General features: G+C 52.0%; 4 protein-coding genes across 4 annotated transcripts; 3 read left to right on the forward strand and 1 right to left on the reverse strand.

Moving 5' to 3' along the window:
- Window positions 1-262: 262 nt before the first annotated feature.
- CGGC5_v000324 (uncharacterized protein) lies at window positions 263-1,227 on the forward strand (the record flags this gene model as incomplete). Its single annotated transcript, XM_032036904.1, has 4 exons — window positions 263-418; window positions 476-687; window positions 759-877; window positions 926-1,227. The coding sequence occupies 4 exons, from the start codon at window positions 263-265 to the stop codon at window positions 1,225-1,227; spliced, it is 789 nt and encodes a 262-aa protein (XP_031884279.1).
- A 578-nt stretch (window positions 1,228-1,805) lies between these two features.
- Window positions 1,806-3,514, forward strand: cocE-12 (Cocaine esterase; the record flags this gene model as incomplete). The annotated part of the gene is made up of 5 exons (XM_066150661.1): window positions 1,806-2,018; window positions 2,066-2,238; window positions 2,294-2,400; window positions 2,454-3,052; window positions 3,107-3,514. The coding sequence occupies 5 exons, from the start codon at window positions 1,806-1,808 to the stop codon at window positions 3,512-3,514; spliced, it is 1,500 nt and encodes a 499-aa protein (XP_066009716.1).
- A 1,020-nt stretch (window positions 3,515-4,534) lies between these two features.
- On the forward strand, window positions 4,535-6,271 carry apdD-2 (FAD-dependent monooxygenase apdD; the record flags this gene model as incomplete). The annotated part of the gene is made up of 1 exon (XM_032036906.1): window positions 4,535-6,271. One exon carries the CDS (start codon window positions 4,535-4,537, stop codon window positions 6,269-6,271), a length of 1,737 nt encoding a protein of 578 aa, XP_031884285.1.
- A 6,138-nt stretch (window positions 6,272-12,409) lies between these two features.
- Window positions 12,410-13,665, reverse strand: CGGC5_v000327 (uncharacterized protein; the record flags this gene model as incomplete). The annotated part of the gene is made up of 2 exons (XM_032036907.1): window positions 12,410-13,254; window positions 13,374-13,665. The coding sequence occupies 2 exons, from the start codon at window positions 13,663-13,665 to the stop codon at window positions 12,410-12,412; spliced, it is 1,137 nt and encodes a 378-aa protein (XP_031884286.1).
- Between the last annotated feature and the right edge of the window lie 1,778 nt (window positions 13,666-15,443).

Below are 15,443 nucleotides of genomic sequence, written 5' to 3' on the forward strand. Positions count from 1 at the left end.
TCGGCGGTGAAATACTCGAGATAAGGTCTACTGCTTGACTGCACGTTTTTGGTTTGGTTTCCGTGGAAGATGTGGCAAATCCAAGTCTGGAAGATGAAACTTCACCCGCCATCTCACTCTTAAGGCATTGAATTCGATGAATTACCAATCATAAGTCGTTTGAATGAAGATGCAGATAGATATAATTACGGAAGACTTCTAGTACTGTTGCACCCCCAGGTTCCACAAGCCCGTGGTATTTTGTCTCATCGCAAATTTCACAATGTCTAACACTGCGAAAGAATTCAATGACAAATACACAAATGCCAATCTGGCAACTGATGCATCACATTACGATGAGACCGTTTTCCATTACCTAGTGCGACACCTGGAACTTGTGGACGGTGGAGCTATTGCGCCTGTTGCGCCTGGTATTATTGTGGGTTATGATCCTTTTCTACCAAATAAAGGGACGCAGTGCTGATGGCAGCTACAGGCCGCAATGCTTTGCGCCCAACGCCGTGGTGATGCGGTACCTAAACTGTTTCATGATCTGGCCAAAGTGAGAGACGTGGAAGGAACGAAGATATTGTTTGCATCTTTCAAGCTTGCTCTCGACCTGACGTGGCCTTTCACTGGACTGCCTCAGTGCATTCCCGCCTGTCTGGGTTTGATCGGCGAGCTCCGAGAGTTCGGTATTCGCATGTCGTATGAGATTGACAGGCAAGTTTCACTCCTTTCGCTGCACTATACACCACAACTAACAACATTTCATCAAGACCCTTGATCACAGATTTCGACTGGTTCAAGAAAGGAGTGCAAACTAACGACGCCATTTACCGGGCTGTAGGAAACGAGGAAGTCCATCGCATGATGGACGAGGTCTTCCCCGAAATCAGTCAGTTAGTGTTGTCTCGCTTTGACTCGTCAAGCTCACATTTACCAGCATACATCGCGAACGTTGCGGTATTCGGTTTCCTAGTTGGAGGCTCTGAGAGAACTCAAAGTCTTCCTTTATGCGAAATCACCATTGCCGGCGCAATAGCCGCACTAGGGGCAACGAGGCAGGCGAAGAGTCACTTGAAAGGTTCCATGGGGCTGGGGATATCCGTGGCAGTGATTGAAGCCGTTCTGTATGCCGCGGAACAGGTGGCAAAATGGAACGATACTAAGCTTCCCGGGAAGATTGATGTGACGGTCTTGGCAAAGGAGGTTGAGGCGAATCTTGGGAATCTGAGCAGAGTGTAGGTAGTTCATGTTGACTTACAGAGAAGGTTTGGACCGTTGGGGGCATGGAAACAAGATGAAACTTTTCGGACGATAATTCCCTTTTTAAGGTATGACTTTCCGAGGTCGTCACGATGAGGGTGTTCTTCATCGTTTCCTAGGAACGTCGTTAAATTTTCTCGGAAGGTCTGTTAACCGATGTCGGTCCTCGGACTGGATTAACCACCGGCAAGGCTTACATAGTTCATCTGATCATGATCCATGGAAAAGTCGGAAGAGCGATGTACCGCCACCCCGATCATCATCATAACCCCCTCATACCTTACCTAGGTCAACTGTGGCAATCAAATCGCATGTGCTCTTGGTACCAGGGAATCATCAATCAAGAGGGCTTTGCGAAGTATTTGGCATTCAGGCCTCCGTGGAAAATCCCCTCCATGCAGATCTCGATCTTCCGACCGTCTACGCACCAAGCCTTCGCACTTATTCCGGGAATAAATGATTCTGAGCCTTTTCCAATACTTCCTTCGCAGTTCTTTGTACCAGATTGATAGCAAGTTCCGTCCCACAGCAATACTAAGCAACATCTAATAGCCAAAATGGACTCCAAACTGGTCATCAACGGTTACAACGTGCCGCTATGCGACACAATTCCACCCGAAAATGAAGACAATTGTTTTCCGTATTCTTTCAAAGAAAGAAGGAAAGAACTTCTGCCCATGGGGTGGCGAAAGACACCACGAAGTCGACCTCTTCTTAGCGAAATAATCTACGAGGTGAACGAGGAGATGAAGCACTCCGACGGAGTCAAAGTAATACTACCACGCCGCAAAACCCATTAACGAGTGAGCCTACTCAGACGCTGCAGATATACTACGATGTTTGTCGGCCGAACATTTCGGAAAAGGTTCCTGCGCTGCTTGCCTTGAGCCCCTACGGAAAAGGGGGGCATGGATTCCACAACTACGATCTCATGCCGTATAGGGTTGGCGTGAAAGAGGAAATGCTCTCTGGACTGGAGAAGTTTGAGTCGTATGTTAAAATGAAGTTATTCTCGTACTCGGATGGTTGCCTGAGAAGTTCACAGGGTTGACCCCGCCGAATGGGTTCCACGAGGTTACGCCATCATCAGCGTTGATGTCCGGGGTTCGTGGGACTCGGAGGGAGACCTCTTTATTGAGGGAACAGGGGCCGGTATAGACAGCTCTTTTGAATTTATCTTTTGGAGATGACTGACAGTGCCGCAGGCCGAGATGGTGCAGAAATCGTGGAGCACATTGCCAGCCTGCCCTGGTGCTCAGGCTCCGTGGGAATGCAAGGCAACTCGTGGCTGGCCCAAGTACAATGGAGCACCGCGTCCCTGTGCCCTCCGTCTCTCAAGGCTATTGCACCCTGGGAAGGCTTCACAGACAAATATCGCGACGTCCTTTGTCGAGGCGGCATACCTGACGCTACCTTCGATAACCTTCTTTATCGTGCAACTGTCCGCGGTCGACTGAGGCGAGAGGATGTCGCGAAGGCAATCGACAAGTGGCCCCTGATGAACCCCTACTGGGAAGACAAGATACCCCAAATCGAAAATATCGACATACCCATGTACGTCGTTGCAGGCTACAGCTCCAGTATCCACAGCTACGGAACCATTCAAGGCTTCCGAACAGCTAAGAGCAAGCAGAAGTGGCTTCGGGTCCACTGTACGCAGGAATGGTTTGATATCTACAGACCCGACATGACAGACGAGCTTCAAGCCTTCTTTGACCGATATTTGAAGGGCATTGAAAATGACTGGGAGAAGACCAATCCGGTGCGGGTGTCGATCCTGACGTTCGGAAACCGCTTCGGCCCTGTGAGTGCCCTACAATGCCTTAGGGTTGCATGGCTGACCACCTGGTCTTCCTAGAAACCGATCGAACACTTCCCAATGGGTAGTTACCCTCACGAGAAGACCGAATACAAGAAATTATACCTAACCGAGAACAAACTCTCTCTTTACTACCCGGAAGCCACCGGCGTCGCCTCTTACGAATCCGATGACGCGAATGCGACGACGGCAGACTTTCTCTTTACATTCCCCAATACCACCACATTGATGGGATTCACTAAGGCTAAGCTTTGGGTCTCATGCAATGATTCGGATGACATGGATATCTATGTGAGCTTGAGGAAGGTGAACAAGTCTGGAAAAGTACTCGAACACATCAACATCCCATGGACCGCGATACCCCAGAGCCACAGCTATCAAGAGGATGTGGTAGGCTCCAACATTATCAAGGTGAGTCATTCGGACCGTCTTCTGAATCCATATTGACTCACTCATGCGAAGTTTACTGGATGTCACGGAATGCTGCGTGTCTCCCATCGCGCTACCGACCGATCCAAACAAAATTCCATCATGCCATATCATCCTCACAAGGAAGTTCAGAAGGTCCCGCCGGGTGAGATCGTTCCCATTGAGGTAGGTCTTTGGCCGATTGGGATGCAGTTCTACGAAGGTGAACGTCTTCTATTTCGTGTGGGGGGCAGCAAAGACGCCTACTTGGAGATACCAGATATGCAAACGCCCAGTGTTTACGGGATAAATAAGGGCAAGCATCATATTCATTTTGGCGGGAAGTTCAACTCATATGTGGTCGTTCCTGTCATTCCAACTGTTTGAATAGTACGCTCGTTGAGAGGTCTACCTTACAGTCAATACTCCTTAGGCGACCCTTTCTTTCTTGCATGCAAGCTCCCATGTTTGCTGAGTTGCAGAAATCTGAGCATGAATTCAACCCTGGTGAGTAGAATAGAAGGCTATGCCGCATTAAGACTTACCCTCTAATTTGCCTTGATGTCTGTGGCATGTAGGTTTCGAGCATCGTGACTTGTAGACTGTGGCAATGTTAGAGGGGAAATGAGAATAATACACCATTCAATTGAAATTGCAGTGACTCTTCCGTAATAGCATAAGATTCCATGGCCGAAAGGCGTCTGGGTAACCAATGCTGTCGTAGAGCTACCAGCTTTCCAATCTGTGGAATAATGGAGTATTAATCGGATGTGGAACTGGCCCAGAGATGCAGGAGAAGGTGTAGGCTATGGTGACCACTGTTCTTCGGTATTCCAAAATGTCCGGCATTGATTAGACAATCCACGGAAATGCAAGGCAAACTCTATAAATGAGCGCACGTGCGTCCTCGGTGGCAAATAAGTGCACCATGTGTTCAATGATTTTATAACTTAGCAGTCTAGTTCTTTCATATCTTAAGGTCGGGTCTTGCTCAACTCATTCCGAAGCCTAGATACCAACATACCTCATCTCGTTCGTACTACCTGTGGCACTTTTACAATGGCAAAAATCGCTCAAGCACCCGAAAACCCAAACGATGAGAGCCACAAGCCACCGGCGACGACCACGGTCCTCATCGTCGGCGCGGGCCCTGCGGGATTGATGACCGCGTATCTTCTAGCCAGACAGCAAATCCCCTCCATCATAATCACACGCTACCCCTCGCGACTAGGTCAACCCAAAGCTCACGCCGTCAACCCCAGAAGCCTCGAGATAATGAGGCAAGCCGGACTTGACATCAACAAGCTGCGAAGCCTGGGCTCAACGACTCAAGACTCCTTTTGGGTGCGATTCAACTTGGGCTTGGCGGCTCAGGAATTAGGAAAACTTCCATACGAACGTCAAGATGAGACTGTCAAAGACGTCACCCCTGAGCCTCTTTTCAATGTCGCCCAGCCGGTTTTGGAAGAGTTTCTTCAAGAAGCGGTCCTCTTGAGTGGAATGGTTTTCATCTACTCTTTGTGGGACTGGGAGGATGTCGAGTTCGGGGAAGGGAAGCTGATTTCATTGATCGCAAACAGATCAGACCCTTCTACGACGGTGAAGATAACATCGGAGTACGTTGTAGGCGCCGATGGGGCTGATTCAATAGTCCGCTCTAGACTGTCCAACGTCTTATGGGCATCACCAGATGGGATCGAAAGGCCAAAAAGATTTTACTGCTCCATTCACGCATCCGGCGACTTGACCAGGTCATTTGCCAACAGAGATAGGCGCGGTCAGCTGTCCTTCTGTCTCAACCCGGACCACAGGGGAGGGGTAATTATTTACGACCCGCAACACTCTTGGGTCCACGTACGGCCCATTGAGCTCGACCGTGAGCCTCTTGGAAGTTTCACGGATGCCAGATGTCAGGAAATAATCCGCTCCTGTATCGGATCGAATGTGGAAGCGAAGGTTCTGTCCGTGAATGTCTGGAACACGTGGCCCAAGGTAGCAAGTGCCTACAGCGATACTACTCAGCGAATCCATCTCGTCGGAGACTCAGCACACTCTTTCCCTCCTCAAGGAGGCCTGGGCATCAACACCGGGATGGGCGACGCTCACAACCTAGCATGGAAACTCGGCATCGCCATCCGCTCTGGGACGCACCTCGCATCTTTGTTGGTTACATACTCAGAAGAACGACAGCCTGTAGCGGTAGCAAACTCGGTTCAATCGGCATATAATGAAGCCAGGTGGCTCGACCTCAACAAGACGGTCGAGAAAATGGTTCGAAAGGCTTCGGCTGAAAGAGCATTACTCAGCTGCCATGCGATGAAGATGGAGTTCGAACAGAGCCTGGCACTCAACAAGCCGCATTTTGATTCGCTGGCTCTTCAGATTGGGTACGTGTACGACAAGAGTAGAGACCCCAAACGACTTCTTGCGGACTGCTCAGATTACCAGCCATCGTCCGCCATTGGCGCCCGACTCCCGCATGCGTGGCTTGAAAATGGTAGATCGACGTTGGATTTGATTCCCGAGGGAGAGTTCAGCCTTCTTCACTATGACCGAGACTTGAAGTACCCCAGTTCGAGCTGTAAGGTTGGCTCCAGCGATGTTCGGTTACGCAGTGTGGACGTCTCTGTCGCCGGTGCAGAAGGACCTTGGATCAGCATCATGGGGCTGAGAGGGGAAACCGCTGTTTTGGTTCGACCAGATCAACACATTCTTGGTCACACGGGGTCTGTAGACGAGGCATGGGCTATTATTAGCCGTTATCTTGGCAAAGAAGCCGGCTTGGTTTCAAATTAGCTCAGGCGGGACCTGTACCCGAGAACGGCTCTAGAACCAGGATCTAGCGAATTATGAATCTTATGTCTGTAACCATTGCTATGTTGGCGTTCCCTTAGGTCTTAATGACAGCTAGAATCGCTTTGTGTCGTAGAACCCGCGCAACTATTCGCAACCATTGTGACTATGCAAAGCGCATTGCACCTTGTATTTGCCAGCGAAATAATAACGTCCTGCATCCATCTAGTTTAACCAGCGTCTGTCTGAAGCGCTACCGCAAGGATTCTTCATTATCAGCGTTGTGAGATCTGGTTGAATTTGTAAGCTGCCACTTTGGAAAGTATTCCAAGTAGGGAACGCACACACGTATCAGATTCCTCTGCTGACTGGTACAGATACTCTCATTTAGACATACTGCGCCAGGCAATATTTGTGGCCATGATAGTCACGTCAGCGGTTGTTGCCCTAAGCCTAATCGGTGTGAGATCACCACAGACACTTGTTCAACCCACAATCCGCTCGCTCAGTGGCTGTTATTCGGTAGAGCCCCGGTACCTAGATACCTCTTACCTATTGAGCCCTTGTCCAGGTCCATAGTTTGAATTTCTGCTTCCAACTAGATAGGCGTATGGGGATTGCAGGGCGGAGCGGAGTGCAGATTAAACACGTGGCTACAATGCGCAGACTTTTGTGTATGCTACGACTTGGCCCGAAGCCAGCCCACGAAGACTGATCTCCTATCAGGGTTTCTTACGTTCGTGTTCTTGCCAAAGACGGGCTAAAATGCCTTGCGATCGGTGTCTGGAGATCGTCAGCCACACTATCAATCGGGATGAGTCCCGTGCCAAAATCCCTCAATGGCAGACCGATACCTGGGGCTTAGTCGAGTCAGCCAAGACCTGCGAGTGTTGCCAAATACTCTGGAACCTCTTCATGAAGCCAGAGCTTGTCAGCGGCAAAGGGCGATATCGAGTCGATCTGGTCAACTCCCGCCTCCCGGTTTGCTTACAGATGTCAAATACTGGAGTGCGAAAAGGACCTCATAGAGCTCTCTGGTCGACGATTGCAATCACGGTAGAAGCCCAACAGCGCGGGAGAGTTATGCGCAGGTACGGCTTAATCGCTGTTTCTGTTGAAGATAAAGTTGAACATCCCGGTACTTCAAGCTTAATAGCCAACGCCAAGGTGCCTGGGAAGGACGTCGCTGATGCAGTCGCAACAGATTATTGTCACCCACGTTTTTGGACTCTCGGCCGAACTGCGCCATCTCTCACTATAGCAGAAGACCGCATGCATTGCGCCAAAGAGTGGCTGGAGGCCTGCGAGAAAGAGCCGCATTTTGACTGCCAGCCTATGGAAGGATTCTTGCCAACGAAGCTCATCGATGTTAGGGCAAACCAAGTTCCATGTCTTGTGGAAACCCACCACCTGAACGGGCAAAAAGAAAGGGTACGATACGCCACATTGAGCCACTGTTGGGGGCCGCCGGGAGCAACGGGTCCTCTCAAAACCACTAGACAAACAGCGGAGGAATTTGGAAAAGAAATACCGGAAACGATGCTCCCAAGAACGTTTCGGGACGCTATCAGAATCACGCGATTTCTCGGAATACCTTTTCTGTGGATAGACTCTCTATGCATTGTCCAAGATGATCCTGACGAATGGCAGAGAGAGGCTTCTCGTATGAAAGATGTCTACTCTGGGAGCGTTCTGACTATTTCAGCCAGCTATGGTAGAGATAGCAGCTCTGGTTGCCTGCCGGAGGATGACAAACCGATGCAAGGGCTGGAAGGAGGTATTGAAGCCAGGCCTTCATCTTCATTCACCAACAAAGACGATCTAGGAATATTTTCATACGACTATCGCAATGACTCTGTCAACCGTCAACAAAATGTGATGGTACGTCTCCAGGCAAAAAGTACTCAACGTCAGTTGGAGGACGCCCATCTCAGCACTCGAGGTTGGGCTTGCCAGGAACACATTGTGTCAGGCCGGACTCTTCATTGCTTGGACTCAGAGATTCACTGGCAATGCCGAAGGGCCTATCATACACAGTCGGGTTGTGCCATTGACGAAGGTGATCCAAGTTGTGAAATTGGATTGGCCAGTTCGGATAAGGGCGACATATGGTCTAGTTGGATCCAAGATTACACAAGCAGAGACTTCACAATCTCTTCGGACAGAATGGCAGCCTTTTACGGAATCTCCGAATACTATCGGGCTTTTACAGGTCAAGAAGTACTCCTAGGCGTTTGTCGCGAGTCTCTAGCAAAAGATCTATCGTGGGTTAGAGTGGATTCTGAAAAAGGTCCAGCGGACACAGGAGCGCCTTCCTGGAGCTGGCTTTCTTGTAATGCACCTGTCTGTTTGGACTACTTCAGATTAGAGGATTGGGATGTTGAGCCCCAGATTTGCACGTTTGCGGTCGACTGTCATGTTAGCTGGACTGGTCCGGCGATGACCTCTGCCATTCAGGCGACGATGTTTCGCGTACGTGGTCCAGTTGTGCAAATGACGCTGCGAATCTCCCCGGAGTCTTTGAATTTCAATCCACCGGATTTTCTCATCAGCCCGAAAGAGTCGAATGTCTCTAAGAAGCCCATATCACGACGTTGTGTTGGACAATTTGACCACGAAAGCCACGCTGGGGATGTCGAGACCGAATACACTTGTCTCCTTCTTTTCTCGGGGAGAAACGAGTGCGGAACAAAACAAGAGACATTTCTGTTACTATTACCCAACGACGAGGTGGACGGGCAAATCGGGGACATGAAGTCGTGCGACTTCCATCGTGTAGGAATTGCAATGATCAAGGGAACTGAAAGAATGTTTTCTGGTGCACAAGAAAAGACTTTGGACTTGTCGTAGACTTAGATCCGTAGCATAGTTCAGATCCAAATACCTATCGTTAACGAGCCCATAACCGAGAATTTTATCGTTCGTTCGATAGCCTCTGACTAATTATACTTCGAACTCCCAATTAAGACGAAGTACCCTTGTGTTGCTCAACGCCTCCCACCGGCGACTTACTGACTCTACCGTACAGGGGTACGGTTTAAACTCTAGGAACTGGTTGACGTGCTTCGTCAACCTCATGCAAAGCACACTGCGTTGGGGGCTCTTTCTGCCCTTATTCCATCCGTGCCTCTCGTGTTCCTCGCGGCTCTCGCGAAACAACCCCCAATCTATCCCCGGATCCAATGGGCAGAATTGCCCACCCTCCGTTTCGACGCAGGCGAGCTATACTTGACAAATTACTTAAGAGACTCGAGCAACTATATCAACTGAATTGGGAGTCCGTTATTGCCACGACATATAGATGTTAGTCAGGAACAAGAAACCACTCCGCCCGCTTTTCGGGAAAATTGACACGCAATCCATACGTCTCACCATTATTACCGGGGATTCTTTTCTTATGTCTGTCGAATTTTATTTTGATGAATATGACGAACTAGTGAAGGTCTTGGGTGTCAGTCGGTCTTACAAGTCGAACGAGACGGGCCGCTGATTAAGAGGCTCCTGTAGTTCACGTCTTGAGGACAGCTGGATTCGACCGCAAGATATCAAGAATGGGGGGAGATGTTGTCAACCAAATACCATATCGGAAGAGTCCCGAAAAGAAAGCACCAAGATCGCCAACTAGCCCCCGATCGACAAGATAAGCACCCAGTTCCCCCAAATCGCAGCACATCATCACGCCCCCGACATCTCGGGTACCCTTCTCGAACGTATCATCTCAACCTCCGGAAACGTTCCCGGCAACGACACACGTCAGAAAAAGGGAAAGCTCACATCGGATCTGTCAGCAACATCAAATACGGCCCCAACACGAGCGTCTAATAGCTCCAACCCGGGAAACATAAGATCTGCCCCCAACAACAGCCTCCAACCCCGCACCAATCCACGGCCGAGTCCTGCCCCGAGCACTCGGCACTTGCATTGCGCTCTCACGACGATCCGGCATTCAGAACCACCTCTGCGTAATAAAGGCAAAGCCAGTCCGGGACAGACATGCCTTATCCCAGGCTCGGCAAGAATCACGCATGCAGACCCCAAACTCTTAAAGCCCAGGGATCGCCTTAATCAAGGGGGCGCAGTCATCGCTAAACGTGACACGGCTCGCTCCCCTCTCCAAGCGCTCAAGCTCACGCTCCCGGCGTAACGACTTTCCAAGAATGACGGTCGAATCTGCATCACGCAATGCTCCATGTGCCGTGCTATATCATCCGCAGATATCATAGTTGGGGGCCCGGAGGAATCTGCTGCCCACGATCGTCTCTGATCCCCTCTTCGCTGTTCGTTGCGAATCCGATGTCTTATATGCGGGTTGAAGATCGCCTCGATTCCTCCCACATCTTTTGAAATGGATCGTGGCTACCGAGGACATCGGGTTTGTGATCGTAGGAGGCTACTGCAGGATCTGACTTGTGCTCGCCACCCATCCCTTCTCGGCTCCCACCAGGCCGGCTCTTACACCCTCACCCCCAGCCCCGTCACCCGAACTATGTCGGCTGTCAAGAAAGGCCAACCTGCCAAGTCTAACTTCCCCAAGCGTCCCTCATCTCAAAACGAAGCTTTTCCTAAAGCTGGCGTGATGACACCCCCATTTTCCACGGCGAGTCAAGATTGAATGTGATAAAGCTAGTTGACATCCAACTTTTCCTCTCATTTCCAAGACATGCAGTTTCCCGTCAAATCACGACCCCCAAAACCCACGGATCATACTCAATCTGTCGGAAACGCACCAACTTGGCAGCCTTCAGCCCTGCTCTGCAAGGAAATGGATGGGGATGGGGTTATATCGCGTCATCCCATATAATAACAGGTATCGACAATCATACCTCATGAGACGTCGCAGCGAACTCTATTCCCAGAAACCCCCTGCATCCCTGCCAAAACCTCGCCCTACAGCCAGGGGTCCCATATCGCAGCAGGGGTGGTCACGGACTCGACGACAGCAACGACGTTCCGTCAACTCACGACGACGCCCACTCACACTTCTTCCAACATCCACTCACACATAACACCGCTTCACTCACTGGCATTTGTCCACACACCGCACGGGAATACCTCTGCGCTCTGCGCCCTATCAATGCGCGCCACCGGATGACAATCATGACATAAACTCTTTTTATGCCCGGCTCACACCAAAGGTCACCAGTATGCGCAGACGTTTAGCCGTCGAAAGGGATGATCTGCCTTGCCGCGGAGAAGCATACTCTTTCCATCATGAAGCCAAACCTTGCGTGTGGCCACCCATTAGCAATAGTTGAAATCGCAACCAGCTGTTGAAGCCCAACCCAAAATCAACAGCCAGCCTGCCCTCTCACGCCAAGGGAGCCGCAGAGCCCCTGCCGATCATTGCCCTCTCTCCATGAAGCAGCGGCTGAGTCCCATCCCGGGCCCCCTTCCAACCGTGACTACGACCCTAAGGCGCAGCACGTGGTGCTCGTCGATGAAGAGTCCCGAGTCCCACGAGGAAGCGTGTCGAGAGGGGCTTCCGAATGGACGCCGATCCGGTCGGTCGGTTCCCTAGCCGAATCCACTCGGCTGGTAAACCGCTACCGTGTCTACCTACCTACCTTACCACCCCCCCCCTTTCATGGGCCGTCTGACGATGTTCAGCCGCTCCGTCGGTTAGAGTGGCAGTCTAAGGGTTGAGTTGTTCGTGCCGAAATGCCGGCGCCCGTCGTCGTGACTCGTCCGGTCCCCTTCCCGTGATGGTCGAATCAGGACGGTTTTCATTAGGCTTATCGGTCGTTCCTCCTGTCAGAGTAAACATGTTTGCTGTCCGTGATCCGTCTAGTTGAGATGATCTCGGCCGTACGTGGATCAGTGGGCGTTGATCTCTCAAGAATGAGAACAGTGGTAGATCTCAGCAAGGCAGATTTAGTCCCCAGTGTTCATTGCGCGATTCACCCAGATTGAAGCCCGTGATATTTGACATCATGATATGAAATTCGTAGAAGAGTAGATTCTCATCAACCATGAACTAAAAAAGATGAAATCCAAAAGAAATCCCGCTATCCGAATTGAAGGTATCACCCACCATCACCGCCATACTCATCCCTTCCGCCCCATGCCATCCGGTTTTCTTTTTGTACAAATCAACCACCGTCTACAACTCACCACCGCCCCTCTCAAGCTCGCACGCCAACGCTACGGCAACTCATACAGACTCTTCTTCCGCCCCTTCGGCTCCCCAACCACCAGCGCCTCCTTGCCGTCAATCTCCGCCATCTGATACGACCCGCCCAGTCCGCCCGGGCTGCCGTCCCACTCACTGCTCGCCCTCCTTCCGCCCATCGTCCCCATGCCGTTCACATACGTCCCCGTGCCCATCGAGCTGATCGTCCCCGTCCCGTTGCCCACATTCATCCCGCCGTACGCGATCCGCCCCGAGTTCGCCCGCGACAGATCCCCGCCGTTGCCGCCGGCCCCGTACACGCTGCTCCCGTCTAGCTCCACGGGGCCCCTCTCCCTCCTCTCCTTCCTCATCCACCACATCACCCCGACCGCAACCAGCAGCGCGCCGCCCACGCTCGCGCCCACGCCCATCCCGACCGTCGCCACCGTGCTCAGGCCCTGCTTCTCCGTGGTCCCGCTCGTCGTCTCGCCCGTGGTTGCACCGGTACCCGACCCTGCGGCCGGGGTGGATGCCGGGATCTTGGACGTCATCGTCGGCGCGCTCGTGATGGCTGGCGTGTGCCCCGGCCCCGTCGCCTCCGCCGCGCTGCCGCCCGTCTTGTGCGAGCCCGAGGCGGACTGCGTCGGCGTGGACTTGGAGTTGGTATTGAGCGTCTGCACGGCGGCGGCGTTGCCCGGCGTCGCGGCGATGAGCGGACCGAAGATGGCGGCCGGCGTGGAGCAGCACCGCGTCTTCTCGGCGGCGGATTCGCAGCAGAACTTGCCCGGCGTGGCGAAACCCTGGGAGTCGCATTGCCACACCTGCACGCCGTTGAAGCGGAAGTCGAAGGCCGTGTTGTTCTTTCTCGTGTCGGGGTCTGTGGGTGTCTGTCAGCACAACCATGTTCCCGTTTCGTCTCATCAAGCTGCCATCTCATATTCCAAAACCCTCTCCTTTCCTCCGTAGTATTGACATGATGGGGAAGAAAAGACTCACTCAAGACGCAATTTTGCGGGCAAATCGGGCTCTGCCACGTCGGATCCGAACACGTCCCTCTCGCGTACGCGATGCCCGTGTTGTTCGACGTGTCCTCGAGCTTGCACAGCCCGTTGCTCAGGCACGCGTTCACGCTGCCGCAGCACATGCTGACCTCGGCCTTGGGGTCGCACGGCACGTCGAGGCTCTGCACGCCGCCGGGGAAGAAGCACAGGTTCGCCGCGGCCCGCACCCCGTTGACGCCGCTGGCGAGCGTCGTCAGCGCCACGACGAGTAATGTTGTCGACCTCATGATTGCTTTGGTGGTACTGAAGTGGTGTGGAGAATAGGGAGTAGGCCAGGTGGAGAGTTTTGTCTTCGTTCACAACAGTCGGCCAAGCTTGCTGAAGGAACGGTTGTTCGGGGGTAATAGTATGTTGCGTCTTTGTCGAGAACCAGCCTCTGTTGTATCGTTGGACGTAAAGTCGATTTTCGGTGTGCGGAAATTCGAGTTTCGAATGACGATTTGAGGCGTTCGGTGCCCTTCCGGGTAGGATAATGAGTGATTACAAGATAAAATGAATGGATGTGATGGGGGTATGATATATGTTGATGGTGAATGATTCCTCCAGATAATGAGCAAAGCAAGAAAAGAATAGAGGCTTTCGATCCTCCCCCGTAGGATTACGATTAACCTCGACCGAAACAACGAAAACAAGTATAACAGATATTTGAAAAGAGTGTGATGGGTTTGCTTTCCTTTTCTCTCTCTCCTCGCTCGTGTCCACACAAGTCAACAGTCGATGTCCGTGAAGGTAGCCGTCTTGAATAGTAGTCGCCAGGCAGGAAACGTAATCAACACGATCCAAGCAAGGAAACACGACCAACAACAGCAGCAACAACAACAACAAGGCAAAAGGAAGGAGTGAGAATATGTTGCAAAGAAAGTCCGAAGAAGACTTCCAAGACGGAGGGAAGGGGGGGTCAGGAGGGGAGGAGAAGAAAGGCGGCGGTGCAGCTACCCTTAAGAGACGTCACATAACATCAGACACACACACTCACACATACATCCACCGGACTCTTCCAGTGCTCCACGACTCGCCCTCGTGGGTGGTCGGAACGAAAAATCCGTGCTCACGTTCGCCTCCCAGATGGACCATGGCCAATTCCCCACGAACATCTCGCCGGCAGCACGCCGACCCGGGGCCCTGTCTGCAAAAAGTCTTGTCTCTCTCTCAACGGCGGTGCCAGGGGTCTCCCGAGATGCATCTCTGTGCGTCTGCGAAGCGACAAGGCTTGCCTGCTGCCCGCGCCCGTAACCCAAAGCACGCACAACCCAAGACGTTCCCTCCTCCCGAAAAGGGCAAAAAGAGGATACTCCCCAGGGCCAAGACGTCGTCAGGTACGCTGCAGGTTCTGCACCACCAGTGGCACTTGGCACACACACACATACACACACACTCTCGGTAGGCCGATTGACTCGTCCCAAGTCTGGGGTTGGTGGCCTTTGGGACCGGGGTCCGGTTGTGGCCCCAAGGATCAAGGGTCCTGGTGTGAGCCACCCCTGTTCAGCCGGCACAATCTATCGCTGCCCAGCAAGGCCATCCATCGTCAATGCAATAGCAAATGTATTAGAAATGCCTCTGCCCTCTTCTTCTTTCTTCTGTTTCTTTGCAGTCTGAACAGCAAGATACAGGTGGAAAAAGTATTCCGCGTATCAAATGACCTGATGGGTTGGTTGACCAAGTAGCACTCAGACATACCGCTTCCGTATAAGTTATAACAACAACAACTCTCCAAGACAACTCACAACTTTCCCTCGTCCTCCGGCAGCCCTCATTTTGACTTCCGCCAAGTTCCCGGCGCACCGTTCTGCAGCGAGACGGCGGCACACAAAAGCAAGCAGAGTCCAACAAGGGCCATGACTCGAGCCGCCCCACGCGCGCGTCTGGTTTCAGGTTGAGGATACAGGACGTCCAAACCTGCCGCCGCTGCAACTTTGCTTTGCTTTACCCTGCCTGCCTTTTTGCCTTCTTCCTCTCTGGAGTTCTTGGATGTAGTATCGTATCGCACTCTCCATCGTCGCGAAAT

This window comes from Colletotrichum fructicola (assembly GCF_000319635.2).
Source record: "Colletotrichum fructicola Nara gc5 chromosome Unknown KSG_Nara_v1_contig01, whole genome shotgun sequence".
In the NCBI taxonomy this organism is placed as follows: domain Eukaryota; kingdom Fungi; phylum Ascomycota; class Sordariomycetes; order Glomerellales; family Glomerellaceae; genus Colletotrichum; species Colletotrichum fructicola.